Source organism: Halichoeres trimaculatus, unplaced genomic scaffold (assembly GCF_033239565.1).
Source record: "Halichoeres trimaculatus isolate MK-OKI-2021-1 unplaced genomic scaffold, fHalTri1.1 fHalTri1_scaffold_23, whole genome shotgun sequence".
NCBI lineage: Eukaryota > Metazoa > Chordata > Actinopteri > Labriformes > Labridae > Halichoeres > Halichoeres trimaculatus.
This window is the reverse complement of record NW_027437201.1, coordinates 17,805,851-17,832,937: the sequence shown is the minus strand read 5'-3', so window position 1 is coordinate 17,832,937 and position 27,087 is coordinate 17,805,851. Positions and strand designations below refer to the sequence as shown.

The window sequence follows — 27,087 nt, the reverse complement described above, 5'->3', positions numbered from 1 at the left end:
TTTTAGCTTGCATTTTAGCCTTTAGCCCGTGTGTTAGCCTTGAGCCAGTATTTTAGTCAAGCGGCAACCTCCAGTCTACCAATATGAGACAATGTGGAAGTGCTAACATCTGCTGTTTCTCAAGCGCCCTCTTGAGGCTGGCTCTGGAAGTACCAAAAGTCACATACACACCAAGCCAAAAAAAAGCAGTTTTTAAAGCAGAAATTAACCTATTTAGAGCCTGGTTCAAAAAACGTCTCCTCTCTGAGTGCTAATTTTACTGGGGTGAATTTTTTTCTAACTCAGCCGTTCAGAGGATGTTAAGATCGAAAGCTCCCCCAATAAGAGGCACAGCTGAGGGTCACATGACCGACAGGCACCCTATGGCTGTAGGCAAAGCCCTTGCCACTACCGATATGGCCGCCATAACCGATGTGTTTCATTTTCCGTTTAAGAAACAGATGGGTGACGTCGGTGATACTACGTCCATGTTTTATACAGTCTTTGGTTTTAGTCTTTAGCTTGTGTTTTAGCCTTTGGCTCATGCTCTGTCACTCTCTATATCAACTAGTTCCATCTAAATTTATAAGGTTGATTGATAACAGTAATTTTATTTTTTTATTTGTTTATCTAACCTTTATTAACCAGGTTGAACCACTGAGATTAAAAACCACTTTATTCAAGAGAGACCTGGCATAGACAGGCAGCAGCAAAAATACAAGGTTACAGACAGGAAGCATAAAATAGTCAACAAAACACAAGATAATGGATTTAAACCACGTTCTGGGAAACAACTGCTTAAACAACCCAGCTAAAACACTGGAATCAGCCATGTCTTTCATTTTAGACTTAAAAACATTTTAGGATAATAGCGCCGTAAGCTTTGAGAGAATGCAGAGAGTACTTTTTGGTACTTTTCTACATGATAAAAACACATAAATAGTGGGGCGACAGACCAAGAACTGCCTTAGAGATAATGTCGGAGTACCAATGTGTGAACTGCTGGGTTGCCAAAGCAGGCAACTAAGTTTAACTTCAAAGTACTGTTTTCAATCAACCTAATACATTTACATGGAATTGGTTGAAAATATATTTTAATGAAGTTAGTGTTAAATTTGTTCAGTGCATCCAGAAATTAACCTTCTGATAATCTCATTTTAATTTGTGGATTATGATCAGGCATATAACTAGAAGTGAGACTTAGAAAGTCTTTACAGTCCCTTTAAAGAAAAGGTAGGAAATGGAGGGGGATGACTTGCACCAAACTGCAACAGGATCAGGATTCCTTTAACCACTGCAACCTGGACTATAGCTTTCAAACTGACTTGTCAACCAGCGCCCCCAGCAGGATGTTTGGAATAAAAACACCTGACCGCTCCTTTAATAGGAATCAATGCAGAAGACAGAGAAAACAAACCTTGTGAAAATCATTCCTGTAAAGATGCAAAAGTTTGAGGCACCTGGTTGAAGTGTGCCCCTCATAAATAGAGGCCACAGCAAAGACCTGATTCCAGTCTCTGATCTTTTTCCAGCAGCTAAGGGCTGATATGATGACCCACTTTGTCTTCCCCTTCACCTCCCTATTCTCACAGCAAGAGTCTGATAATCAACTCTGAAAAAAGAGTCTATGTAACAACTTCTGCTTTCACTAAGAGGCCATGTGGTCCTGGAAGAGGAACAGGCTTTCATGAATGCCATCGTGCTGCACTTCGGGGAGTGTCTCTGTGAAGGTCTGACACATTTGGTTAATTCAGAGCTGAATTAAACCACAAACTGAGATGTCAGGTTGTCACTCTCTGGCTGTGGTCGTGCTGCTCTTTACTGGAGGAGTCTTCCTGTGTGTGGCAAATGTCGGGGACTTCGCTCCATGCCTGCAGTTTTTCTACAAGTCCTGGCCTCCTAAAGGTCTGTCAGGCACACCAATCTGCCAGCGCTACCAGAACCAGTACCGGTTTGCCACACTGTACAGCCGGGCACGCCGCTCCCCGTGGTTCTCAGGATACCTGTACACTGCACCAGCAGGAAAGAGACCGTCAGCAGAGTGGAAGTTTGAGCCTCAGGTAGTCTGCCGTCATGTCTAAAGATAGAAGCTTCAAAGAGAATTCATTGTTGTTGCTGACTTGTTGATGACTTTTGAGTTCAATCTAGAGTTTAAGTGTGGTCATTGTGTTTTCATTTGTTGGATTCCTGTTTTATAAACTAACACAAAACTTCATGAAAACAGGATAGTCTTTCTTTTTACTGTAACTTTAGTTGCTTTTGTCTCAACAAACTTTTTCACACATTGTTCAGACAGATGAAAGTGCTTTGGCAGCTACTTATGAAAAGAGGAATTGAGCCACAGAAAAGGAGAACTGTCTCATTTGTCTTTTCACAGCTTTTAAACAAAATCTGCATCCATCACTATATTTTTAGTTTCACAAACAATAGAACTCATTTTCTCTTCAATATTGTGGTAAGATCTTAATATTCTTTACCTTCTTCCATAAACAGCTCGCCTACCCTGAAGCTGATGGCAACATGATCCCATTCCCTCCAGGCCCTCTGGACCAGAACGTAGTGGAAAGCCAGGCGGTGGATCTGGACTATATCAACTCAACCTATTCTCGAGGTCACCTCAACCCTAGCCTTCACCACCACATAAGTGAGGACCGCTACGCCACCTTCACCCTCACTAATGTGACCCCCCAGAAGGCAGGCTCCAATGATGGGCCCTGGGAGGCCCTGGAGCAGACAGTCAACAAAACGCTGGATGCCTACTGTCTTGGAGAAGCTTATGTAGTCACTGGCGTCATCCCTTATCAAGGGGACGAGCACTGGTTAAAGAACCGTGTGGCTGTGCCTGAGTACATGTGGTCAGCTTATTGCTGCCCCAGGTACAACCACAGTCTGCCTGAGGAGCTGAAGCACAAGTTTCCCTCCTTCGCTGCTATCGGCAGGAACGACCGTAACAGCACTGAGGAGATCGTGCCTGTTGATCAAACGGCTAAAAAACAGTTCAGGGGATATGACGTGAGGAAAATGTCACTGCAGACTCTGGAGGTGTATCTAAAGGACAGGTTCAACTCTGTGATCACTGTCTTTAATGAGCAGTGCTCTGGATCTGACTGATGTCAAACTGTTGCTTTATTAAGCCTAAATTATCTGTTCTGAAGCCAAGTAACCACTTTTAGCCTTATAAGACACTACAGAATATCTTTGTGTGAGTCCTCTGTTAACACTCAGCTCATGTGCAAAAAAATTAGCCAAATAATGTCTCAACATTTCACAGTAAATTCAATTTACTAGAAGGAAATGTCTGATTCTGTTTAAATCCTGTTAAACACTAGGTGGCAACCTTGTGCAATAAGAAAAAGGAGGGCTGTTTTAGTGTCGGTGAAGCAGTGACAAATAAGGATTGTTATGATGTCCAATTCAAAAATCTGCTTCAAACTTTTTAAAACCACATGTTAGATGTTTCTTTGAATGTGTAATGTGTAAATTTGTGTTGGTGTCATATTATTTCATATGACATTTCTAACATTTTTAACCAATTAAAGAACTAGTACATTCTTTTTCTTTCTTGTGTTCCTTATTTATATGTATGAGTATGTGTTACTACATGTAAGGTTTGGTATGTATAAATAAATACACATATAAATATAAAAACATGCGTGTATATATGTATAAAAATATAATAATATTAATAATAATAATAATAATAATAATAATAATAAATGTATTATAATAACGATTATGACTATTTTGTTTTGTTCATTGTACCTATGTCAGCAATGATAAACAAAACTGTATTCAGGTTTTAATACGCTCATTATTTTTTTCACTTTGATCATTTGTTATGTTACAAAAGTACAGAAAAGGATTAGGGCCACTTGGAAAAAAAATTAAGGTCCATCATTTTTTTATTTTATTTATTTTTTAATTATTATTATTCAGAATTCAGACCTTTTTCTCAATTATAAGAAATAAAAAAAATAAAATGGGGCATTAATTCTTTTCCCCAGTGGCCCACATCCTCTTTTGTACAAAAGCAGGCGTTTTTACTTTTGTTGAATATTTTAATCAAACTATTTTTGCACAAAAAACTCCTGCACACAAACTCTAAGAACAGCAACAAAGCCTAACTTTGTTTTAAATGATTAAAAATTTCACTTTTACAGTGTAGAAGACTGATAAAATCATATTCATAGTATCTTTGTTTTTCACAATATCAGATTTTTTTAATGAGGAACAGTGGTTACACCAGTTGACAATTATCAGATACACCAACAGGCCACATCTCTCACCCCAGCCTCTGTTGACTGCTCGCGGCATTTAAGGTGTTTATTTTAACAACAGAAATCACCCAGTAAATGCCTCAAATGTAAAACACAGACAGATAAACAAGCGATGAGTCACTGACACAGGCGTTAACTCGCTCCACAAGTCGGACTCGACTGCTCTGAGAAGCTGCCAAAACCTTTGTAATTACTACTCAGACTCAGATTTCTTGATTCAGGTTTGATTTATTGCATGAGCAGATGGTACAGTAGCACAGGAGTACAAAGGAGATACAAAGTCTAACACTACACACTGAGGTGTCTGACTAGACTTTCTGACTGGCTTAATAAGGGCCTTGTGCCATGGGGGGGCTGAACACCTTTTCCCAGATCTGTACCTTCATGATGGCTCTGCCCAGAGGGGACATGGTGGCCATGACGTCTAAGTATTGGCCTGTATAGGTGAGCACAGAGCCGCCAGCTTTTGCCCTCACAAAGCCCTGTGGCTCTTTGTCATAATACATCTTTTTATACAAATCCTCGTTCACCTCTACTTCTGGGCTGAAGATGCCCAGCCCAACCCAATTTGCGTACGCGTTCTGGTCGTACGGCACAGAGTACATTATCACTAATTTCCCCACAACGCGTGGCTTTCCTTGGAGGCGCACCACATCATAGCTCAGGAGTCCCACTGCACCAGAGGTTTTGGCACTGGTCTTGGAGAAGTTGCATATCTCAGTTTTCATTGGCGTTATAGTAGGTCCAGGTGGGACATGGGTGTGGCCACTTTCTGTATATATCCTTTTTGTGAAAGGAGAATTAAAGGAAAAAGAAAGACGGTTAAAAAAGACGGATCATGAATGAGTGGATTTGATTTCCAATGACCTGCACTTGTGTTTTCAAATGAATTCATCAAAATGAGGCATACTCTCTTTCGACTCTTCCTCACTTTATATCTCTAAATGCAGTCTTTAAGGGTCTGCACTTACTTGGGGTCAATAAAGACGTAGGAACTGGAGGAGTTGGAAATCTCTATGGTGACATTCCTCCGGCCTGAGATGTTAGCTAAAGCTTCAGCTGATTGACTCATGATGCTGCCAGGAAAGTCTGCAAGACAGCACAGAAGTAGAAATGTTAGGATGCAGGGAAGCAGCTTCATATATACGCACGTACAAAGAGGCTAAATCACACTTACCTCTTTAGATCACAGGTGTTCTGCTCTCTTCAGCAAAGCCAGATCTGGATCGCTCTTCTTTGGGAATGTTTGACACCTGGGTACACCCAAAACTGTCTCCACCCACAGAGCACACCTTCTTCCCATCGCACATTACCTCAAGTTGTTTTTGTCCTATCTCTGCTTGAGGTAGGCATGAAGGAATGGAGGCATTATGGGAGGGTGTAACCAACATTAACAACATGACTGTGGGTGTTTTGTTTTGTCATACAACTTTTTTTAAAGAAGCCGGTTTGTTCAGCTATGTGTGACCCCGTCTTTGAGCACAATGTGTCTTTGTGCACCACACCTAATCATGTCTCCCTCTGAGATTTTTTCACTGTACACCTGCACATAACTTTCTTTGCAGTCTGACTCATAATGCATTGATCAGTTGTTATTTGGCCAGCAGCGAGTTATTTATTTATTTTTTTAAATTGAAGTGAAGTGTTTTTTATGTGCAGATTTGATTTTTTATAAGTGCAAAACCAGGAATGATGCAAGAGACTAGGACGCAAAGAATTCAAATCATGTTTTTTTATTTACTTAAAGCTTCAACACGTGACATGAAAGGAACATTTTAGACATTTCATTCCACATCAGTTTATTCTCTTAGCATCACAAACAGACTCACAGGCCCATGCTGTCATACAATTCTATTTTCACAATGGCTCTTCCCTCATCACACATGCAAGCCCTGATATCCAGATTTCTCCCTTTGTAACAGATCCCTGAGCCGTCTGCCTTGTAACGCACAAAAGGACCGTCATTATTGTACATTAGCTTGAACAGATCTTCATTGCACTCTGTCTCTTTCGGGAAGACTCCAATCGCGAGCCAGTTTGAGTAGAAGCCGTAATCAAAGGGCACTGAAAACATGACAGCGATCACTTCGGTGCTGCAGCGGGTTTGTGTGCAGAAGAGCTCATAGGTAAAAACACCCACGGCACCTGAGGCAGTGTTGTCATCCTTGGTGAAGGATAACACCTCATCTTTGCCAAGGTTCAGAGTCGGGGCGGGTGGGCTGAAGCTAAAGCCGCTCTCCATGTGCACCCTGAAGAAAAATGTGAACACAGAAATCACAGGTGAACATCTTTTATGAGAAAAAAATCAATTAAAATTTGTCTGAAAGCTAAACAGAGCTTCTCATTTGCAGATCCTGTCTCATATGTGGGAGGGTAAGACTCTTCTGATGGTCACACAAACCTCTCAGTACCACTTTTAGTCTGCTTCATGGTAAGAAAATGACAAATGACAGGAGACCTCCAAATTAAGTTCACTTTTACAGGTCACCTGCCTTAAAAGTTTGGAAAGGGTGAAATGTAGAAATAGAGTCTTACTGGGGGTTGACGAGACAGTACTTTTGACTGTCATTTTTAATCTCAATGACACAGGCACGGTTGGTGGGGATGGTGCTCAAATGTGACTCTGCAGTCTCAGGCATGTTGGCGGCTGCTGAAACGATTTAAGTGATGAGGATGATTGTAACAAGTTCAATGCCAACACAACAGAGTCATTTATGATTAAAATCTCCTTTTCAAAACAACTCTAGCTTAATTATTTCTGAGATTCTGCAGAAATATGTCAAAGTCAAAGCACTTACTGTCGTTTTAGTCACGCACTCAGGATGGCAGGGAGTCCTCTGAAAACAGGTCTGAGATTGATTCGGAGCCAGGTGAGAAGTCACACCCTCTCAGTTACTGTCACACCTCAAACTCAACCTGAGCTGACAGTAGGTGTGTCTGCGCTGGTTTCATGACAAATCTGAACAAGCCTTATGTGTATTATATCTATCATAAGTTTAACCCTTAGGTCCTGGTAAAACATAGATCGGAGTTTTGTCACAAAATGTGATTCAGATGAGTTCATGATGAGCACTTTGGCACCAGTTGCACAAATGTACAAGAAATCAGGCCTCAGTGACATACCTGGACACCTGAGGAAAAAAGGAACCACACCTGTCAGATCAGACCTCCCGAACAGGATCACCTCAAAGACCACAGTCTGGCAGTTAGTGACTAACAGTGGATTTCATGTGTTTATGTTAGAGACTGAGGTTAAACCCTTGAGTACGTGTCAAAGATGATGAACGACCTGCAGGATTTGATGCAACTGACGAGGCATTGTTCTCCACTGCTGACTGTGGGTGACTCGAAACGGGAGTGATGGGAAAGTCATCAGTGCAGCGAGGATATCAGCAGAGTTTAATGAGGTCACCAACAAACAGGTACACTATGGTGTCTGGTGACCCCAGGCTTCAGAAGTGTGGTAGTACGTGAAATGACAATATAGAAATACAAAACTTCCAGAAAAGAGACAAAATGTCCACAGACAGATCAAACAGAGAGTTGCAGAATGTCCATCAAGGAATGTAAAATGTGCACAGAGAGATGCCACACCTCCAGATCTACTCTGTTCAAATCTAGTTTAAAACTTTTAAAGTTGCATGTTACCCTCAAGTGACTTTCTTGAGTCAGTTTTCTGTGCTTTATGTAACAGATCTACATCACTGTTCTGTTCCAGCTGCCAAGAACAAAGTGGAACATTTCTGTTGCAGTGATACAGCCGGTTAAACAACCCAGAGTCACTTCTGCAATGATACAGCAATGTTTGATTCCTTTCATATCACCACACCCAAACAGGCAGAATCAATCATATTTTTTTTTATCACAGCAAACTCTTGTGAGTTAGAATTATTTCCACAACAGCATTAAAACAGACAGATCTGATCAGAATGATTAAAACCAAAGCCCAGAGCCCAACCCTGTCTGGAGCATCGACTGTACAGAGTATAGTGTAATTTTCTTTATAGTCTATGGTCTGGAGTGGGTGTGTGAGGACGACTGACCTGGTTGGAAACAGCAGGTTTGTTCAGATGTCACCTGGAAGTTCAGCAATGCTTTGAAATCTGCAGCTGTGGTGCCAGGGAGCAGTGACAGAGGCTGTTTTTCATGTGTAGTGTATGAAAAAGAGCAAATTCTGCATTTTACCAAACATCCTCGGATGTTCCACTGACTTGGTAAATTTCTCAGTATGGAACATGCCACTCTGCATACTGTTTCCCACAATGCACGGCGGGCACTGTTTATTGCTGGTGGCACTTAAGTTAGGGCGAATTACCGCCACCTACTGGAATGCTCCAGCATTACAACTACAATACAGCATCATTAACGTTGGACGGACCGTAAAAATGAAGAAATGAAGCGATGCGAAAGAAACACGGATAAATGTGGCCAAGTTTGTTCTAAAAAGCAGAGGAAATCAAACCAGCTGTTAAAGTTTGTAAAATATATTAAAGAGAGCAAAAACCATTCATTTATTTTTTTTTCCCTGGACGGGTGTTTCTATCATCTGAAATAAAATAAAATAAAATAAAATAAAATGAAGTAAAATAAGATAAAATAATAAAATAAATTAATTAAAAAATAAATCCGTTCTAGATTTGTTTTCAATAAATGATATACATTTTTGTGTAATATAAAAAATACTTCCAAACATGGTTATATCAAAAGTTAATATTTGATTCATAAACAGGACCCTGAAATTTCTATAGAAAAGATGTTTTTTTAAAATAAATAAATAAATAAATAAATAAAAATAAATTAAAATAAAATTAAACCTTGCAAAGTACCTTGAATCCTTAAAAATAATGAAAGGAAAAAATAAAACAAAACAAAGCAAAACAAAGCAAAACAAAATCTGAAATATACTTATTATTCATCACCGCTGGTTAATTTTTAGAAAATGTTTCACCTGGCGATCCCTTTACATACAAAAACTCAAATGTCACTATCTACCCTTTTTTTTTTTTACAATAATAATAATAATAATTATAATAATAATAATAATGATAATAATGATAATAATAATAATAATAATAATAATAATAATAATAATAATAACCCTAAAATAGTAATTAAAAAAAATCCATCAACTGTAAGTAATAGGAAAACAGCCAAGTGATAACTCTAACACTTGCGAAGACTTCAGTGGCTACACCGTCTGGATTACTTAATCCTGATTACATTGGGTTTTTGGAGGCAGGATTTATTACCCCTTAATGAATAGGTTTGTTAATATTGAACAGTGTGATCATGCACAACCAGTTCATCTTTAATGGATGTGTGTGAGCTAAAATCTGCTCCTTCTATAGAGATAAAAAAAAAAAAGTACAGCTTAAAAGTTATTTCAGTTCAAGCTTAGTAAAATAATTTCTCAATATAAAAATACGATACTTGTGCTTTTTATAGGCAACTCTTTTTTTCACCCTTCCCATTTCAATAAAAGTCATCATGAGTGACACCTACAGGATACTTTTCTTTATTTTCATCACAATACCTCCATCTTGTGGCCACATTGGTAACAGCATGAAGAAATAAATCAAGTGCAAGATTTAAAAAAAATAGTTCTCACAATTTAACAGAAATATTAGCTTATTGCCATGTTGCGTTTTTGCACTTTAAATGTCCTTAATGTGTAAAACAAAATCATACTGCACTGAGATCACTTTTCACACAACTCTCAGCCTTTCTACCATTATATAACCAGTAAAAAACATTATAGGAAATGTTGGTTTATAACAGTTTCCAGACCATTTGTAGCTAGCACAGGCAGATTAAGCAGCATGTTACATTTTTTGCGTGTTAATCGAGCCATATTCACAGTTTATACATTTCTCACTGTGTGTTTGTTTGTATAAAAATGTTTTAAAAGAGAATGAAAGGAAAAGCAGTATAAACACAAACTATACAACGATAAAAAAAGAACAAGTAGTCAAACATTTTTTTCTACCAGATAAAAGAAAAGTAACTGCATCCCCAAACCAGGTGATCTCAACTGATTACTCTGTTTAGCTAAAAATATAGTTTTTTTTTTACAATATCAACAAAATATCTGCATAAGCTTTAAAAAAATTTTTTTTTTCAAAGGAGTTCAAAACTAACTCTTACATCTATATTATTATGTAAGGTGTCCTTATGTAAGATAGAAATAAGGAGGTTGACGATGCTGGGTGTCCTGCTTATACATGCTTATACATCAAGTTCTTTACCCCTGAGAGTCCGTGTCCTCTTCTCCTCTTCTTGCCTTTCACTTCTGGGGGAACATGGAGCCTGCAGTGATGGACGACAGCCCCGTCTTCTCTTCTATCCATTTGTTGTAGTTTGTCACTCTGGTGTAAACCCCCGGTCGAAACTCCTTCGCACATTGGTCCCCCCAGCTGATCACTCCAAACAGGAAGAGCCTGTCGACCACATGGCACACCAGAGGCCCGCCCGAGTCTCCCTGTTGGAAAGAAACAAGCAGCGTTACAAAAGATGATAAACTGATCCAGTGAATCAAAGTCTGATCCAGTCTGGACTTGTCATGAATACCTCGCAGGCATCCCGGCTCCAGTCGGGCAGACCAGCACAAAACATGTTATCAGTGATCTTGCTTCCATAATAATCCTCGTGTCGACACACATCGTCGGCAAAGAGGTTCACCTGAGCCTCTTGGAGAAACTGGGACCTGTACCACAGACCTGGAAGGAGACGAGGTGTTAAAAGTTATTATCATCACAACATTTCATCTTTTATGGAGGGATAAGAATGGTATAAAGTAAATGATCATGTTTGGGGTGATGGAATCTGATTTTCAAGCTCAGTGCGATAATTACCAAATTTTTCTTTCCCATATCCAGCGATCTCACAGGTGACACCAGCTGGGAGGTTTTTCAGAGGTGGAGGCAGACAGATAGTTTTCACTAAGTTGCTTTCCTCTGCACATTTTCCATTTTTGGCTTTTAGCTGAATCAGAGCTGCAGAGAAACATCCAGAAGTTACTGTTAAGATTTCATAACATGATTGATGCTGAAGCCTCAGAGAGGATGAGTTCATACCGATGTCGTTGTTGTAGTTCCCCTCACTGTTGTCGAAGCCCTCATGAAGGATGATTTGCTCCACCCTGAATGTCTGCTCCACAGCCAGGTTTGTCTCATTCAGAGCGTTTTTCCCCAAGCTGATGGAGTAGCGGCGCGGTTTGTTGTGGGACCTGAAACACAGATTCAGTCCAATCAGCTGCTGCTGCTCTGCACCTGCTGTGGTTATGGTCAGTGACATCACTTCCTACCCGTCTGGGAAGCAGTGAGCAGCTGTGAGGACCCAGCAGGCTGAGATCAGACTCCCCCCACAAGTGAAAGTCTTCTCCTTGGATTTGCTACGCACAAATACAGCAGCCACCCACGGGTGGGATTCCACAGTGGACACGGTCCCACCCACGATCTTCATCTGCTTTCTTCGGGTGCGCTGGCCACATGTGGACTCTGCAGCTGAGGGTGAGATAAAGGTCAGAACAATCAGTGGAGAGAACATGGAAATAAGATCTGACAGGTTTCAGTATTAGGGTGACCTCACCTGGCGCTTGTTCAGTTGGTGCAGAGGACGGCGGAGCTGGGGCTATGAAACAAAAAATAACCTTATGAATCAGCTTGCAGGGCTCGATTTCTGCTCTGAAGACGTCAAATTAAAAATCAGCCCACCTGATGAGATGCCACAGCGAGGAATATCACAGTACTCCCACGTCAGCTGGTTTTTCTTCCATACGTGACACCACGGGCGCCGTTTGTAGAGAAGGTTTCTGTGGAGGAGACATCAAATCCATCAAATCAGAAATTATTTTGCTTTGTCTCTGCACTCAAATTTGAGCGTCAAAGGCTGTGAAAAAGTTTGTGAATGAAGGAAGGGTAATCATAAACAAACTTTTTATTCCTTAGACGCCAAATTGTTGGGAAAATTCTGATGCCTTAAAAGTTTAAAAAAGTATTTTTAATGGGTACACTGGAAAAAAACACAAATCTTATTGGGCGTTTTTGCTTTATTTTAAGTAAAAATTGTCTTGTTTTACTTAATATGAGCCACATTCAACTGGTCAGTCCAGAAAAATTAGGTCTGAATTGTAAAAAGTAAAAAAAATCTGCCAATGAAACACACGAATTTGCTCGAAAATTTGCTTGAAACTAGAACGTCTTTATACCAGTAACCTTTCTCTTCTTCCATTTGCACATTTTTTTTTAACTTATTACATGCAATTCAGACCTCACTTTTGCATTTAAATTACTTGAAATAGGACACTTTTCTGGACATGTCAGGTGAATGTGGCTCATATTAAGTCTAAAAAGGTGTTTTTTTCTGAAATTAAGACAAAAACACTTCACAAGATTTCAGTTTTTTGCAGTGTATGAAAAATTTTGGGATCGGTTCAGTGGGTCTTCTCAGCCTGCAGCAATGAAACAGGGTGTTATGGTGCTTAAGCTCTCTAAATGAGATTCCCTACCTGCAGTAGTTGTGCCTCCCTGCGTTCACATCTGAAGTCATGTATCTCTCCCTGGTATCCGAATCCCACTCCTGACATCTCCGTCCATTCTGTGATACAGACACGGTGCCTCTGTAGTATAACCCCACACCCTCGTAGCAGTCAGCGCTCTTTGCTGCAGGCAGAGGAACAGATTAGCAGTGAACACAAAAGATGAAGGCAGTTTGGTTTGCAGTCCAGCTTCTAACCTGTTTCACATCGTCCCCCCTCGAAGCCGTCAGCGCACAAACAAAACATGTGTTCACCAGAAGTCAGGGATGGCACAGAGGTGCCTCCGTTCAGACAGATCCCACCTGAGGAAGAAGACACACCTCATACTCAGCGTGACATGTTACATTCTTTACAGCAGCAGCAGGGAGCCATGAAACGTGCAGTTTCTCACCTGAGCTCTCCAGGGAGGACAAGAAAGAAGATGATGAAGAGGAGGAGGAGGAATGAGGGGACCAAAAGGAGGACGAATGAGAGGATGAAAAAGAGGAGGAATGAGAGGATGAAGGAGAAGACAAAGTGGACAAGTAGCCATAAAAGTCCTGTGGTTTCCTGCCCCTCAGTAGGCCCTAGAAGCAAAAAGAAAATTCTTTAAATACACATGACAATATGCAACATTAAAAATGTAAAATAAATCTCTCTCACTGCTTCAGCACTCCACAGAGCCGCCAGGGTGCAAATAAAAACTCTTAAAGTCTTCATCGTCTTCATGTTGTCTCTGCACAGATTGAAATCCAAACAGCATGAGCGTGCATGCACAGAGCTGAATGAGAACCTCCTCGGGGTCTTCTCTGTTTTGTATTCTTGCTCAGGGAGGAGGAGGGAGAGTCCTGATTGGCTGATGTGCTGTGAAGAAATAGTTGTTTGCTGCTCAATCGGGTGAGTAATTGATGTTAATCCAAAATATCTACTTCTCAGGAAACTCAATAACTTTGGCATGTTGGAAGCTGTGGAGGCAGACATGCAGCTGTTTGTCGGGATGGTGTTTAATTTAGTCTGGATTAAATGAGTCTGTATGAATTATAGATTGTTACTGTAAGACATGACGATCACTGTGGGGGGATTTATCAACCCACTTGTTTAGGTTGCTTATGCAGCACTGCTCCTATAGTGACCACATGAGGAAGATATTTCAGTCCTTTGTCAGACTTGTCTTTAAATTAAAGTTAGTCTGCGTAAGAATGATGCATCCAAGCATTCACCAAAATCATCAATCTTATAACTGAAAAAATTAGCCTGCTAGCTGAGAGAAAAACTGAACCTTGGGTGAATTTCTTCTATTTCCAGACTAGAATTTTTTAAGCATCTTACATTCAGTGCTTTAAACAGGAATAATCAAATTAAACAGTAACCAAAGTGTTGAGTTTAAAATTCTGGTTTCCATATCATGTAGTCATGAATAATTCTGACTATGTCGAGTGAGTGTCAGAGAGGGAAGATCATATTTGGGCATTCCTGGTCCCGTCAGAAGAAATTTTCCCATGGACAATGTTACGTAACTCACAGATGGAGCTGGCATGACACACTTAGTTTCGAGAAACTGGGTGTATTCTGAAGAAGGGCATCACAAACTAACCCACTTTTCTAATTTCAGTGCCTGCGGCTGGTTGGTCTGCCAATATCCCTCCTTTTTAGTTTACAGATAGATTTATTATAGCCTTTAATCGCAGCCTCTTTTACTAAAACAACTTTATTATCATCAGATTATGAGTTTGATTCCTGAGACATACAAATTAAGTTTGACTCATTTCTTTCTGTTAACATAGAAGAAGCAAGGTGTATGACCTAGATTACAGCCAGTCAACAGAGGGAGCTCTCACTGTTAGGGCTTCATTGTCAGGATGAGGGCACGTTAGCTTTATTAACTGTGTGTTTTCTTCTGCTCTGTTGGGATGATTTGTTGTAAAAGGGAACACACGTCCAAATAAATCCCTTGATGTGACTGCTGCACCACAAACAGCAGCTCAGATTCATCAGACTTGTTAGGATTGACCTTAAAAATAAATACAAGTAACTTAATATTGTCGTGATATAAATATATAAATATTGACGATAACGAGAGTTCATTCATCTTACCTTCATGTGAAACATTATCTCTTAAAGTTATTGTAAATATAAAAAGTTTTATTCCATTAATAATGACGATTAAAAAAAGTAAATATGTACACTGGGATCCCGGAAGTCGTAAAATTTGGATCCTGCTCAGTTTATGTTGCATTTGTGGACAGTCGGAATTTAAAGACACCTGTTGGGCTGACATAAACGGAGTTCCTTTGGATGGCATAGGATGCAAGGTTAACTTTTTAAACGATGTTTCGGCACAATCAACACGATCTAATCAATTTTACGTTGTTTAACACTATTCTTTTTACCTGGATTTTATATATTTTTTCTATTGTTTGGTATTCAGTAATTGCTACAAGTACGAAAAACATTTTGTTGTTACTGTTTAGAATTATTTCATTATTATATTTTTAAAAGTGGTAGTAATGATATGAATTTGTTCCATGATGTGTTTGGGGGAGTTTTGTCTTTTTTTTTTTTTTTTTTTTTTTTTTTTTTCTACATGTTGGTCATTTATTTTCAATATTGTGATAGTGTGTGGCCATAAAAAAAACAAAAAACTTTTTTTTTATGTGATTGTATTCAGTGCATGTTATGGGACCTATGTGTGGGACGATGTAAGAAAAAAAATAAAATAAAGTGCACCCCCCCAAAAATACAATTTTCTCCTCGGCATAATAATAATAATAATAATAATAATAATAATAATAATAATAATAATAATAATAATAATAATAATAATAATAATAATAATGATAATAATAATAATAATAATAATAATAATAATAATAATAATAATAATAATAATAATAATAATAATAATAATAATAATAACTTTTCTTAAGAAAATACAGCATTTTTATTACAGAAAAGCAGTCTTCTTTTACTCACTTCACCTGAAAGTTACCGTATCCGAGCGGCTCCTGAAGGCATCAGAGCGCCTGTCAGCAGTGATGAGGGAGATTATCCTCCTTCCACTCAGAGTGAACACGGATCTAAACAAGCAGGAGGTGTTTCATGACACAAAATGGGAAACTCAGACACCAAACTTCACTTCAGGAAAGCGGTGATTCAGCTCACGACCAAAACACAGGTCAGTTCTTCAACAGAGAAACGCTGAATAATCACAGACAGGTTAGAGGAGAGCGTCGTTTGTGTTTTGAATGCAGCCTGTGAAGATAAAGTTAGTGTAACAGATGGTAGCCTGAACTACAGCCCAGATGACACAAAGTGGAGTTCAACAACATGGAAAAATTTACAACAAGTGCAAATGTTCTGATTTCCACTAATTTATGACTATCTCTCCTGAAATGTCCTTTTTTATCAATAAAAGTGCTTTTGAAGTGACTTTAAAGTGACTTCACTTTGGTGTTTGGATCTCTTATCTCTCAATTCTCGTTCATTATGTTGAATTCATCCAAAATAACTTGTTTTTATAAAATGCAATTTAAAATATTATTGGATAAAATTAGATTATCATCAGACAGCAGGTGCATTAAAAGACCCAGGCTCTGCTTTCAGCCTGATTCATTGTTGAATTTAGGATACAGCTGAAACAAAAGTGTATTGTTCTGTCAGATTAATGTATAACATACTCGTTTGTTGCAAGTTTTGTGACAATCAATAGCTTTATTTATTAAAGGAGTCATGTGCCAAAGAGATTTCTCATTGTTTGGAAAAAATAGACAGGTCTTTAATTTCTAATCGATTGATTATTGAAGTGATTATTATTTGCTTTTATACCATTTATGTGCAGTTTTCAGGCACAAGCACCCTGAAAGGTAACAGCATTATTACTTGTTTTCATCAGACTATATTTAGCAGTTGTGCTCTGAATAATGAATGCAGCCCTGAGTGTAGAATCACAGCTGGTGCTCCTGTGGAGGTCAGAGCCTTGTTGCTCTGGTCTGCAGAAATGGGACTGCAGTCATATTGCACAGATTGATGTGTGTGTATGTGTGTTTGTCCATCTGCAGCCTGTTGAAGCCACAGACGATGTTTTCTGGGATCAGTTCTGGGCCGACACCTCCACAAACGTGCAGGATATTTTCGCCCTGGTGCCGGCGGCTGAGATCAGAGCTGTCAGAGAGGAGTCTCCATCAAACCTGGCAACCCTCTGCTACAAGGTAACCTGGATTTGACTGAGCCAGGCTCCATCCTGGAAACAGTCGGGGTCAGAGGAATGCTGCTGTTTGTTGTTCCCACAGTTAAATGGTGCCACTCATTATTGCTGTAAAGGTCAAAAGTTATAGGAGTGAAGAGGATAAACCTGGTGACACACTCCGACCAAAATATGTTATCCCCCACTTTGGAAGGATTCTTTAACCAGTTACAACCAAAGGGGGGAAGATTCATTTAATTTCCTTAATTATTTAGTTTTTTTCTCTGTTTTTCTGTCTTCTCCTCCAGGCTGTGGAGAGGCTGGTCCAGGGTGCAGACTCCGGCTGCCCCACAGACAAAGAGCGTCAGATCATCCTGAACTGCACCCGCCTTCTCACTCGCATCCTGCCTTACATCTTCGAGGACGCCGACTGGAGAGGTTTCTTCTGGTCCACCGTGCCTGGAGCTGGCAGAGCAGGGGTATGGCTCTGTTTTTAAATGTTACAGAGGGCTCAGCGAACATGGAAAGTTAACTTTCCTAACCAGTGAAGATTTGAAGGAGAAAAGACGTCTTTCTCTGCTTCCTGAGAGCGAGTTGCACAGTTTTTTGGGTTGAATCCGTCAGCAGCCTTTCAGCTCTGCAGATATCTGAGCATTTTTCACTCTTTGAGACCCTCAGATATGAGAATCTGCACCGCTCAGAAGTGATGCTGCTGTCTGATTCAGGATCAGGACTGTAAGATGAGACCGTTGTTGATGCTGCAGAGGTCTGTCCTCTCCCTCTTCCTCCCCCTCCTCCTCCTCGCTCTCGTGGAGGCAGCTGGTTCTCTGGTTACCTAGTCTGCTGGGGACCCACGGTCCAAACACTGCCCATATTGTGTCCCCCTCTCCCTGCGGCCACTGGATGAATTAAGGAGGGATTGAATATCTCTTAATTAAAGTGTGGGACTGAGAGCTGCACAGTGAGAGGAGGCTGATGGGATGTTTGTGTGAATTTAGACTGGAAATACTGTTACTCAATGCATTTTAATGAAAAAAAAATCTGACATATCCTCTTCACACTCTTTATTCTGCAGCGTCTGGATGAAAATGGTGATGATGAAGCTCGACCTCTTGCTGAGTCTCTGCTACTCGCCATCGCTGACCTTCTCTTCTGTCCAAATTTCACAGCTCAGACCCACAAGAAGAACAACTCAGTGAGTCCACAAACCCCTCCTCTTCACCTTGATATTAATATGTGACAGATATTTAACTGAAAGTAAATTGTCCTAAAAGTTTTGAGCCATTAACTCTACAGAGGGAGAAACCATGGTGTACTGTAGTGTTTATTTTGTTAGAGCCCCGAAGCTACAACAGTTTCAACACTCGTCTCCTCATATATAAAAACAGGCAGGTCTGTGTTATTTAGCCCTGCAGCAGTAGTACCAGTTAGCGCTATCTCCTTCACATAATCTTCTCAGGCAGCAGCTCGAGTTAATGAGTTACTCAGCATGAGACACAGAGCGAGGGAGGAGCAGCTCTGTTTGTCTACTGGGCTGAGAAGAACAGGGCGGACGCTTCTTAAACCGAGCTGAGCAAACACGTTCTGCGGTGCTGCAGAGAAAATATCCAACCTAGCAGTGTTTAAAACTCCATGTGAGACCCATTCACACCTCCAAGTCAGACCCCCTATCAGAGGGCATGATTGAATCAGTGGAGCGTGTGTGAAATTATGCAGCAGACGGTGGAAAATGACCAGCGGGGGTGTTTGTTCACACCTGCCTCTGTGACCTGCGATGCATGCATGAGAAGTCACTCTCAGTCAGGAATTTAGAGGTCAAAATGTGTTTGGGTATAAAGTTTTTGATGCTGTTTGGAGACGTTTTCTGTTGCTGAATTTGTTTGCTGCCCTTTGCTGTCAGTTCACTCGTGAGGAACAGTAGCAGCACCTTGTTACAATCTATTCCTGAAGCTGCTGCTATCAGTGCTGAGGTGTCACACACAGAAACTGTCAGCAGAGGACTCACTTGTTGCAGCACATGGTGTAGTGGGTGTGAACACCGCCCTGCTGCTCTTTAACTGTAAGTGTTGGAGATGTATGAGGATTAAGAATATGTCTATAATTGCTGGAGGATCAAAAAGTGGAGACACAGAAATAGAATAGAATAGAAAATACTTTATATATATCCATGAGGGGAAATTCAGGAGTCACAGCAGCAATCAAGAAAATAAAAGTAAGAAAGTGTAAAGAAAGTGTAAAAAGCACTTTTCCATCATTCTCCTGTCAGCCAGCTTTTACCTCCACAGTTCCAAGTTCTTCCAACTTGGCATTTGTGTCTGGTGTTAGCTCTGTTAGCCATGTCTGTGAATAGCATGATGCTACTCTGCCCTCTGGTATTCCCTCTGTTGCTGGGTTAGCACGGCTAGCTCATCCATCTAATTGGAGAGAGATCTTATGTTCCCAATAACGATGGATGGACGGACAGGTCGATGTCATCACTTCAGTAGCAGCACATCGTCCTCACCTCCCTCTCCTCACCTTGTGGGGAAACATCTGGCCTCGCACCAGTTAGCAATGACATGCTACAGGCAGCTGATGTCACAAACATTGCATCCATGGTTACATATAGGATCTCCAGACAAACGCAGGAGCAAAAATAGTAAAAATATCACTGAAGACAAAAACAGTTTGTGTCTATGACCAACATATGAACCATACAAAGTAATGACCCACTCCAAATACAAAGATGACGAAAAAGAGACAAAAAAATTGCAAGAAATTGACAAAGAAGAAAGAGCTGCTGTAACAGGCAGCCACAACCAACAGGGCGGCGCCAATCCACCATTCCAAATTAACTCTAATATAAATCTTAAGAGTCAGTCTGAAGTAAAAACATTACGATCTTGATGGTTTTTATGATAAATCACTCTCATATTATATGTTTCTTTGGTGTTTTTCTATAGGATGCCTTGGAGGACATCCGCTCCATCGACAGCTGTGAGTACATCTGGGAGGCTGGTGTTGGCTTCGCTCAGTCTCCTCCTCTGAACTACACTCATGACCTCAACAGGTAATCATTCGACTGCTCCATTCTTCACTAAAATCTCCCTTTGTGATTTGTTAACTACTTTTCACTCAATCCATCTTGTGTCTGTTTGTTTGCCTTTAGGACGGAGCTGCTGAAGCTGCTGCTCACCTGTTTCTCTGAAGCCATGTACCTTCCTCCCACCTCTGACCGGATGAACCTCAATCCCTGGGTCTCCTTCTTCTGCTCCACTGACAACAGGTTACACCAAAACACCTTGAGACTTTTTCACTCTTCCTTGTGTCTTTGTCTGACCTCTGTCTGACTTTCACGCAGACACGCTTTGCCTCTCTTCACCTCCCTGCTCAACGTGGTGTGTGCCTATGACCCTGTGGGTTATGGCATCCCGTACAACCACCTGCTGTTCTCAGACCACCGGGAGCAGCTGGTGGAGCAGGCTGTCCAGATTCTTATCGTCACCCTGGAGCATGACGCCGGGTCGGCTGCCAGCGCCGCACTGAAGGCTCTGGAGACTTCTTCCTCATCCTCAGGTGTGGAGGAAGTGGAGGTAAGAAGGATCAAATGAGTTAAATAAGAAAGTGTGATGAAAACAATGATGCTGATCCAGATTTTCTTCTTTTTTTTTCAGCCAGCTGGACCTGATAACCTCTTTGTGAATTATCTCTCCAGGATCCACAGAGAAGAGGTATTCCCAAACATAAAGATTTAACGTCATTGCAGGTGATTTTACAGGATGTTAAAGTGTTTTCTGTTTATGTTTTAGGACCTGAGCTTCATCCTGAAAGGTCTGGGAAGGCTGCTCAACAACCCTCTGGTTCAGACTTACCTGCCTCGCTCCACAAAGAAGATCCAGTTTCACCAGGAGCTGCTGATCCTCTTCTGGAAATTCTGCGACTTCAACAAAGTGAGGAGTGAAGAAACTCAACCTTTATTAGATTGATGAAGTCTTTAATCTGACATGCAGGTTTATGTAACTCTTAATGTGAGTGGGTAGATGAAAAGTCTAAAGTCTTGACTTTGATTTGTTTGTGTTTAGAAATTCCTCTTCTTTGTGCTGAAGAGCAGCGACGTGTTGGACATGCTGGTTCCCATCCTCTTCAACCTGAACGAAGCCAGAGCAGATCAGAGTGAGTCATCCTGTCTACTCAATGTTTGTGAAGAAGATTAGAGTAAAAACTGTTTTATGCATCTTTTTTTAACATTTTTCTGCAGCTCGCGTGGGCCTCATGCACATCGGCGTGTTCATCCTGCTGCTGCTGAGCGGAGAGAGAAACTTTGGAGTCCGTCTGAACAAACCGTACACTTTGAGAGTCCCCATGGATATTCCTGTTTTCACAGGAACCCACGCTGACCTGCTCATCGTGGTGAGAGGTTATGTTCTTAAAAAACAAATGATTAAACCTTAAATTCACATAAATATTTTGCATGAGCATGATTAACTAAAATCCTAAAAAAAAATTCTCCATCCCTGATTTTTAGATCTTCCATAAAATCATCACCAGTGGTCACCAGCGCCTCCAGCCTCTGTTCGACTGCCTCCTCACCATCATAGTAAACAGTGAGTATCACATAAACACTGCGCCCTGGTGGCAAAACACGAGAACTGCATCTTCACTTTAATTTCCTCCACAGTCTCCCCCTACCTGAAGAGCCTGTCCATGGTCGCAGCCAACAAGCTGCTCCACCTCCTGGAGGCGTTCACCACCCCCTGGTTCCTCTTCTCCTCCCCTCAGAACCACCACCTGGTCTTCTTCCTGCTCGAGGTCTTCAACAACATCATCCAGTATCAGTTTGATGGTGAGTTAAAGTGTATTAAAAACACACAATCAAACATCCTCCCTTAACTCCTTCATCGCCCTTACAGGTAACTTCAACCTTGTGTACGCCATCATCAGAAAGAGGAATGTTTTCCACCAGCTGGCTAACCTGCCGTCCGACACGGCGTCGATACAGAAAGCTCTGCAGAGGAAGAAGAAGACGGGGATTTCTAGAACAAACTCGATGGAGACAGTGTCCATGGAGGGCTCCAGACCAGCTGTGCCTGCTGAACCTGGTGCACTTAAAGCCAGCTTAGAGGCCACTCCAGGTAAGGTGTTACAGTTAGACAGGAAGAGGTGTGATTAAATACTTCATTTCTTGATTGACAGTGGCTGGAGTAAGTCTGACCCCAGAGGAAAGAGTGACAAAACTTTTCCCCTTGTGTCATAAAGGTATCGACAAAATAACAGAGAAGTCTCAGGTGAGTGTGGACGGTACGATGGTGGCTGTCCCTCATTCAGAGTCTCCACAGACGACATCTGTCAGCAGAGGGAGCGACACAGAGTCCAACTCAGGGAGAGACCTCGAGGTACTGAAACGAAGCTTTTGTTTAAATACGCAGGACTTTTCCTTTTTCTCTTTCTATCCTTTTTTTATTTATTTTGGTAAATTTGGCTTTTTCATTTTTTTGTTTTGTTTGGTTTTCAAGTATACTTAATCTTTATTTTTCCTCAAAGTTGATGCCCTCCTATCACAATCTTATTGCTGGCAACTACTAATTTATTGAACTGAGTTCAATCAGTACATGGACACTTTGTTACAGACATTTAAAATTATGTTTTTAAAAGTAAGATGTCTTTATGTGTTGTATGTGAGAATGTATTTGTTGCGGCCAGAGTTTACTTCTTTTTTCACTGTAATGTATTGATGTATTGTTTGTCCGTATGTCTAAAATTCAAAAATTAAGAAAAATACTGTTCAAACAACAACAACAACAAAAAAACAGGACTTTAATTTGAGCTGTGTTTCTTTAACAGGTGTATCACACAGACACAGTAAGGAGCCGGCTGTCCAGTGTGTCGTCATCAGCAGCCTGGAGTCCAAATTCAGACTGGGTAAGAAGTTTCCCCTCCGCTCTGTATTTATCCATTATCTATCAACTTTTCTCCACCTCACTCCCTGTGTGCTCTTAGGTGTTGTCGTGGAAGGCGAAGCTTCCTCTACAAACCATCATGAGGCTGTTGCAAGTTCTGGTTCCTCAGGTGGAGAAGATTTGTATCGACAAGTAAGACTTTACTCACCATAAAACCTCAGAGGAAAGGGGCTTAAATTCTGTCCTGTGGAAAAGTAATGATGTGTAAATAAAGGATTAGAGGTTGAAGTGAAAAACTGAGGCTGGAAACTCTTTAAAAAGAGGTCCAAGGAATAAATCCAATTTATTTTTGTGCTGTTGTCTCCCCCTGCTGGTTATTAGACAGAATGCACGTTGTAGGCACTAGTTAATGTGCACTCCCTCTCACTTTGTACTGTGTTGGGCATGTGGAGATGTTTTTTTTTCTTCATATTTAATATGGATCAGTGCAGCTTTTAGAGCATGATTGTTATTCTTTTGTGCTCAGGGGTTTGACAGATGAGTCAGAAATCCTGAAGTTCCTACAGCATGGCACGCTGGTCGGCCTCCTGCCCGTCCCTCATCCTATTCTCATCAGGAAGTATCAGGCCAATGCCGGCACAGCCATGTGGTTCCGCACATACATGTGGGGCGTCATCTACTTACGGTAAATCTTGAATAAACACAAGGCAGTTTTAATTTATGCGTCTTATTAAGTTAAGTTGAGTAAGCTTTTGGTCTGTCACAGCTCAACTTCTCACTTCATGTTCTCTGACTGCAGCAACGTGGATCCTCCAATCTGGTACGACACGGACATCCGGCTCTTTGAGATCCAGAGGATTTAAAGCAGCTGTTCTGAAAACACCATCTGCCTGTTTACCTCCTTCACAGCTGAACTCAGATCAGAGGAATGTTTTAAATCTTCTGCTGTGTCACTTCAAGAAAACAAGCAGCTCAAATCTTCCTCACTCTTCACGCCAAATACAACAGGAACGAGGAGCTAAAGGTTTTACAGGTTACCAGATATATCAACAATGTGCCGGAGGGAGGTTTTTGCACGTGGCTTTTGTTAGAGGACGCTGAATGATGAGACTGCAGGATTCTGTCAACTGAGGCAGATAAAAGGACTAAACTGAGTCTGGTCAGACTGAAGGTGTAAGGATGTAAATCATTTCTGTTGATTTTGGACTAAAATCTCTCACCACATTTTTTTGTTTAATGAAACATGACAAAATGACACGTAATGTCTGACAGAATTAAAACTGGTGAGAGCAACTACATCTCTGTCCATCACTTCCTGGCTTTTGTTGCTTCACAGTCAGCTGTAGGTCTCACAACTTAGATATGTTTAAATCATGGCCATGCCTGCAGCGTTTTTCACCAATGCACATCAGCCCTATGTTGATGTCTCATGCGTCTTTTTTTCTCATACAAACAGTCACACAGTCAGAGTTTTTCTTCATGCATTAAGGAGCAGCTCCATCAGAGCTCCAACCGAGTGCATCCTGTAGAAAACACTGAGCGGCTGAACCAGATTGACCAAAACGAACCAGGCGCTGAAGCCGAAAAACTTCTTCCCGATCCCGTTTTCAAACTGAGGGTGGACTCCAAATGCAGGGATGATCCACAGCTGAGAAGGCAACACATAGATTTAGTTATGCGAAAAGAAAACAGTATCACATAAATATTTAAAACAGGAACAGGAATGATGTTACCATGATATTAGAAAAGATGAGGAAGGCACAGATTTCTTGTATTGATTTTTTCATCCAGGGTTTTTTCCCATCATGATCCTGAGCTGATGATGTTTTCTCCTCCAGCAGAGTCAGATTTGTCTTCCTTTCCTCAGGGATCGGATCAGCAACCGTCTTCTTTGGCTGTGAGGCAGCGTATTATTTATCATAAAGTGCATTATTTTAATTTTATTGTTATTTTTTTCTACTAGAGGGACTCAGCCTACAGATACCTTGAACATGTTGCTCCACTGCCTCTTTTTCTTCTTTGCAAGCAGCCCTGGATGTCTATGGAGCCCCTTGATGATGAAGATGTTCTGCAGGATGAGCTCCAGCAGGCTGAACAGGGAGTAGGACAAGTCTAGACCTCCCAGAATCCCCTCAGTCCCCACAGCGAGGGCCGCCACCAGAGAAAAGTAAGAGAGGGCAAGCTGCCCCAGAGCTGCCGCCAGCAGGAGAAGCACATCCAGGCTGCGAGTCGGGTTGTGACCTCCTTCACTCACCCTCCTCTCCAACATGTGGATGAGTATCCCGGCGAGTGAGCACAGAGACATCACCGGCATGATCGCCAGGTGGTAGCTGTAGAATATGAGGAACGCAGTGTGGCGTAGGTGAGCCTGGCTCACAAACACCTGGTAGAGGATGAAGACTGTGACTCCAGCGAGGAGGACCAGGCCTCCAAAAATGAGGCCGTAGAAGATCCCACCGCTAAACATGACATTGAGAGTCAGCTTATGAGCCTCGTGGTGTTCACCTGGACTCATCCTGCGGCCTACGTTCTTCCACATCACGTAGATCATGCAGCCTGACATGAGGTAGTATTCCATGTGGAAGGGGTAAAGGATTTCAATGGCTTTCCTGAAGACGAGGCAGGCTGCACTCGCATGGCAGTGACAGGACATGGAGGTGGAAGTTCCTGGAAGTAGAAAAGAAAAAGCAGATTTTTTTATACTTCACCAGGAATTTGATATTTTACATGGTGAATGACTGAAAGGCTCAAAAAGTTTTGCAACTGAAGAAAAAAATCTTCAACAAAAAGAAGCCTCTTTTGCAAGAAATAAAGTTTCCTTTCAGGAAATTTTTGACTAAAGCAGGCTGTGGCAGTTACTTTAATTTTCACTACCTGTCAAAGTAGAGTTTCCTGCTGAGGATGAGTTTTTGACACTAAGATGAAGGCTGCCCCCTTTTTCTAACTCAATCTCCTCATGGATGGTGTCTTCTGTTGCTGCGTTCAGCCACAGCAGCAGATCAGCTGAGAGGATCACCATCAGACCAGACCTGCAGGAAGTGCAGCATGCACATAGAAGCAAATACAAACATTTTCAGATATAACAGGGAAGGAATCAAGAGAAAAGTGATGTAAATGGTGGATAAAGCGTGTAAAGAGTGTTGCACCTGCTGATTATCTTGTGACTGTGGATGCAGTCTTTGGAGTGAGCCCATAGAAAATACATCTGCAGGATAAAAACAAGTAATCATTATATCCAGAAACTTCCAGAAAGTTGTGTATTCATAAAGGTCAAAGTCTTTAAAGTTGTTTAAGAGTAAAGCAGCAGCTGAACTGATGAGTCATGAGGATATAAAAACCTGCAGTGTGACAAAAGGAGCCTCAATGAATGGAGAGAGCACTTTGACAACAGGTTTACACTCCTTGGTGTTGATGAAATACCCAATTCTGCAGATGTAGAGTAACAGACTGAACGCAGCAAAGAGCACAAGGACGACTGGAGCAGACAGGAGGAGAGAAAACAAATTTCATCAGTCAAAGAAATTAAGTTTTGTATTTTACAGGATGAATTAGAGAGGCTTACATGTGACAGGTATTCCCCCAGCATGGTGGTCTTTGTGTGGGCTGAAGCTTTTCTGTCTCCGAGCCCACAGTAAGTACCACAGCATCCAGACCACACTGACCCCCATCAGCAGCAGCATCAACACCCGGGGCTCCTGGTTCCCCAGACCGTCAGGGTTCAAAGCTTGGCCGATTACCAGGGCTGCCCCCAGCAGCATCACGTTCAGACCCAGCAGACCTGAGATCAGACGCCTTCCAGTGTGAACCGAGAACAGTACTGGGTCTGGGTCATGCTCCTGGATCTGATGGTCTGGGCTCTCCACTGGTGAATCCAGCTCTGTCACTCCTGGATCTGAATCCATCTTCATCTCAAGTCTTGATATCCTCTCACTTTGCTTCTCTTGCTTCTGATCTCAATCCAGTTTTCAGCACCTTCTCTGTAATCCTGCAGCTCCACATGTGCAGACATGCACCTGTCAAGCGCAACAGACGTGTAGTTTAGGAGTGGCTGCGATCCTGTGCATTACAGCAACGCCCCTCCTATAGAAAGTGTGACAGGTGTCATGTTTACGCTTTATGTTTACCTTATTTTTCATCCGTCGCACACCTTGAGCAAAGTTTGCTTTAAGCCACAATGGCCTGAAAAGAATGTTAATTAATCTGCAGCTTGCTTTTTTCTAACCTCAGTGACCTCATTTTATTTTGAAAGGGTTTATT

At 41.3% G+C, this 27,087-nt stretch overlaps 6 protein-coding genes across 7 annotated transcripts; 2 read left to right on the top strand and 4 right to left on the bottom strand.

Annotated features, from left to right (window-relative positions):
• The first annotated feature begins 1,689 nt into the window (after positions 1 to 1,689).
• LOC141785402 (endonuclease domain-containing 1 protein-like) lies at positions 1,690 to 3,466 on the top strand. The gene is made up of 2 exons (XM_074663721.1): positions 1,690 to 2,039; positions 2,473 to 3,466. The coding sequence occupies exons 1-2, from the start codon at positions 1,758 to 1,760 to the stop codon at positions 3,088 to 3,090; spliced, it is 900 nt and encodes a 299-aa protein (XP_074519822.1). The 5' UTR covers positions 1,690 to 1,757; the 3' UTR covers positions 3,091 to 3,466.
• A 1,116-nt stretch (positions 3,467 to 4,582) lies between these two features.
• LOC141785473 (DELTA-actitoxin-Afr1e-like) lies at positions 4,583 to 5,566 on the bottom strand. The gene is made up of 3 exons (XM_074663804.1): positions 5,518 to 5,566; positions 5,228 to 5,345; positions 4,583 to 5,039 (listed from the first exon to the last, which is right to left on the bottom strand). Exons 1-3 carry the CDS (start codon positions 5,564 to 5,566, stop codon positions 4,583 to 4,585), a joined length of 624 nt encoding a protein of 207 aa, XP_074519905.1.
• Positions 5,567 to 6,081: 515 nt separating this feature from the next.
• LOC141785472 (uncharacterized) lies at positions 6,082 to 8,495 on the bottom strand. The gene is made up of 4 exons (XM_074663803.1): positions 8,300 to 8,495; positions 7,055 to 7,105; positions 6,792 to 6,906; positions 6,082 to 6,505 (listed from the first exon to the last, which is right to left on the bottom strand). Exons 3-4 carry the CDS (start codon positions 6,893 to 6,895, stop codon positions 6,082 to 6,084), a joined length of 528 nt encoding a protein of 175 aa, XP_074519904.1. The 5' UTR covers positions 6,896 to 6,906; positions 7,055 to 7,105; positions 8,300 to 8,495.
• A 1,299-nt stretch (positions 8,496 to 9,794) lies between these two features.
• On the bottom strand, positions 9,795 to 14,962 carry plaub (plasminogen activator, urokinase b). Of its 2 annotated transcripts, XM_074663421.1 has the most exons (13): positions 14,866 to 14,962; positions 14,610 to 14,782; positions 13,435 to 13,635; positions 13,184 to 13,358; positions 12,990 to 13,094; positions 12,763 to 12,916; positions 11,969 to 12,066; positions 11,844 to 11,885; positions 11,560 to 11,758; positions 11,330 to 11,481; positions 11,108 to 11,248; positions 10,824 to 10,972; positions 9,795 to 10,734 (listed from the first exon to the last, which is right to left on the bottom strand). In XM_074663421.1, exons 3-13 carry the CDS (start codon positions 13,498 to 13,500, stop codon positions 10,540 to 10,542), a joined length of 1,476 nt encoding a protein of 491 aa, XP_074519522.1. In that variant the 5' UTR covers positions 13,501 to 13,635; positions 14,610 to 14,782; positions 14,866 to 14,962; the 3' UTR covers positions 9,795 to 10,539. The 2 variants fall into 2 exon arrangements, with proteins under 2 accessions (XP_074519522.1, XP_074519521.1); XM_074663420.1 differs by lacking the exon at positions 14,610 to 14,782.
• An 822-nt stretch (positions 14,963 to 15,784) lies between these two features.
• hid1b (HID1 domain containing b) lies at positions 15,785 to 24,064 on the top strand. Its single transcript, XM_074664052.1, has 19 exons — positions 15,785 to 15,946; positions 16,830 to 16,979; positions 17,263 to 17,433; positions 18,030 to 18,149; positions 19,897 to 20,003; positions 20,103 to 20,219; positions 20,295 to 20,526; positions 20,608 to 20,664; positions 20,743 to 20,883; positions 21,016 to 21,106; positions 21,192 to 21,343; positions 21,459 to 21,537; positions 21,612 to 21,776; positions 21,844 to 22,065; positions 22,190 to 22,326; positions 22,775 to 22,852; positions 22,931 to 23,022; positions 23,357 to 23,515; positions 23,630 to 24,064. Exons 1-19 carry the CDS (start codon positions 15,881 to 15,883, stop codon positions 23,691 to 23,693), a joined length of 2,400 nt encoding a protein of 799 aa, XP_074520153.1. The 5' UTR covers positions 15,785 to 15,880; the 3' UTR covers positions 23,694 to 24,064.
• A 29-nt stretch (positions 24,065 to 24,093) lies between these two features.
• LOC141785621 (proton channel OTOP3-like) lies at positions 24,094 to 26,958 on the bottom strand. The gene is made up of 7 exons (XM_074664053.1): positions 26,393 to 26,958; positions 26,169 to 26,305; positions 25,977 to 26,035; positions 25,705 to 25,859; positions 24,815 to 25,497; positions 24,564 to 24,725; positions 24,094 to 24,478 (listed from the first exon to the last, which is right to left on the bottom strand). Exons 1-7 carry the CDS (start codon positions 26,736 to 26,738, stop codon positions 24,308 to 24,310), a joined length of 1,713 nt encoding a protein of 570 aa, XP_074520154.1. The 5' UTR covers positions 26,739 to 26,958; the 3' UTR covers positions 24,094 to 24,307.
• Positions 26,959 to 27,087: the final 129 nt, after the last annotated feature.

Excerpts from the sequence above, each read along its gene's own strand:
- LOC141785402 (XM_074663721.1), top strand. The coding sequence starts at position 1,758 with ATGTCAGGTTGTCACTCTCTGGCTGTGGTCGTGCTGCTCTTTACTGGA. Across the intron at positions 2,040-2,472 it reads AGTGGAAGTTTGAGCCTCAG|CTCGCCTACCCTGAAGCTGA; the intron begins GTAGTCTGCCGT and ends TTCCATAAACAG.
- LOC141785473 (XM_074663804.1), bottom strand. The coding sequence starts at position 5,566 with ATGTGCGATGGGAAGAAGGTGTGCTCTGTGGGTGGAGACAGTTTTGGG. Across the intron at positions 5,346-5,517 it reads GGGTGGAGACAGTTTTGGGT|ACTTTCCTGGCAGCATCATG; the intron begins GTACCCAGGTGT and ends GCTGTCTTGCAG. Across the intron at positions 5,040-5,227 it reads TACGTCTTTATTGACCCCAA|GATATATACAGAAAGTGGCC; the intron begins GTAAGTGCAGAC and ends TTTCACAAAAAG.
- LOC141785472 (XM_074663803.1), bottom strand. The coding sequence starts at position 6,895 with ATGCCTGAGACTGCAGAGTCACATTTGAGCACCATCCCCACCAACCGT. Across the intron at positions 6,506-6,791 it reads TACTGTCTCGTCAACCCCCA|GGTGCACATGGAGAGCGGCT; the intron begins GTAAGACTCTAT and ends ATTTTTCTTCAG.
- plaub (XM_074663420.1), bottom strand. Across the intron at positions 12,917-12,989 it reads GGGGGGACGATGTGAAACAG|CAAAGAGCGCTGACTGCTAC; the intron begins GTTAGAAGCTGG and ends CTCTGCCTGCAG. Across the intron at positions 10,735-10,823 it reads GGAGCCGGGATGCCTGCGAG|GGAGACTCGGGCGGGCCTCT; the intron begins GTATTCATGACA and ends TCTTTCCAACAG.
- hid1b (XM_074664052.1), top strand. The coding sequence starts at position 15,881 with ATGGGAAACTCAGACACCAAACTTCACTTCAGGAAAGCGGTGATTCAG. Across the intron at positions 20,004-20,102 it reads TACACTCATGACCTCAACAG|GACGGAGCTGCTGAAGCTGC; the intron begins GTAATCATTCGA and ends GTTTGCCTTTAG. Across the intron at positions 20,665-20,742 it reads CCAGGATCCACAGAGAAGAG|GACCTGAGCTTCATCCTGAA; the intron begins GTATTCCCAAAC and ends TTTATGTTTTAG.
- LOC141785621 (XM_074664053.1), bottom strand. The coding sequence starts at position 26,738 with ATGAAGATGGATTCAGATCCAGGAGTGACAGAGCTGGATTCACCAGTG. Across the intron at positions 25,860-25,976 it reads AGTCACAAGATAATCAGCAG|GTCTGGTCTGATGGTGATCC; the intron begins GTGCAACACTCT and ends CACTTCCTGCAG. Across the intron at positions 24,726-24,814 it reads AGTGGAGCAACATGTTCAAG|CCAAAGAAGACGGTTGCTGA; the intron begins GTATCTGTAGGC and ends GCTGCCTCACAG.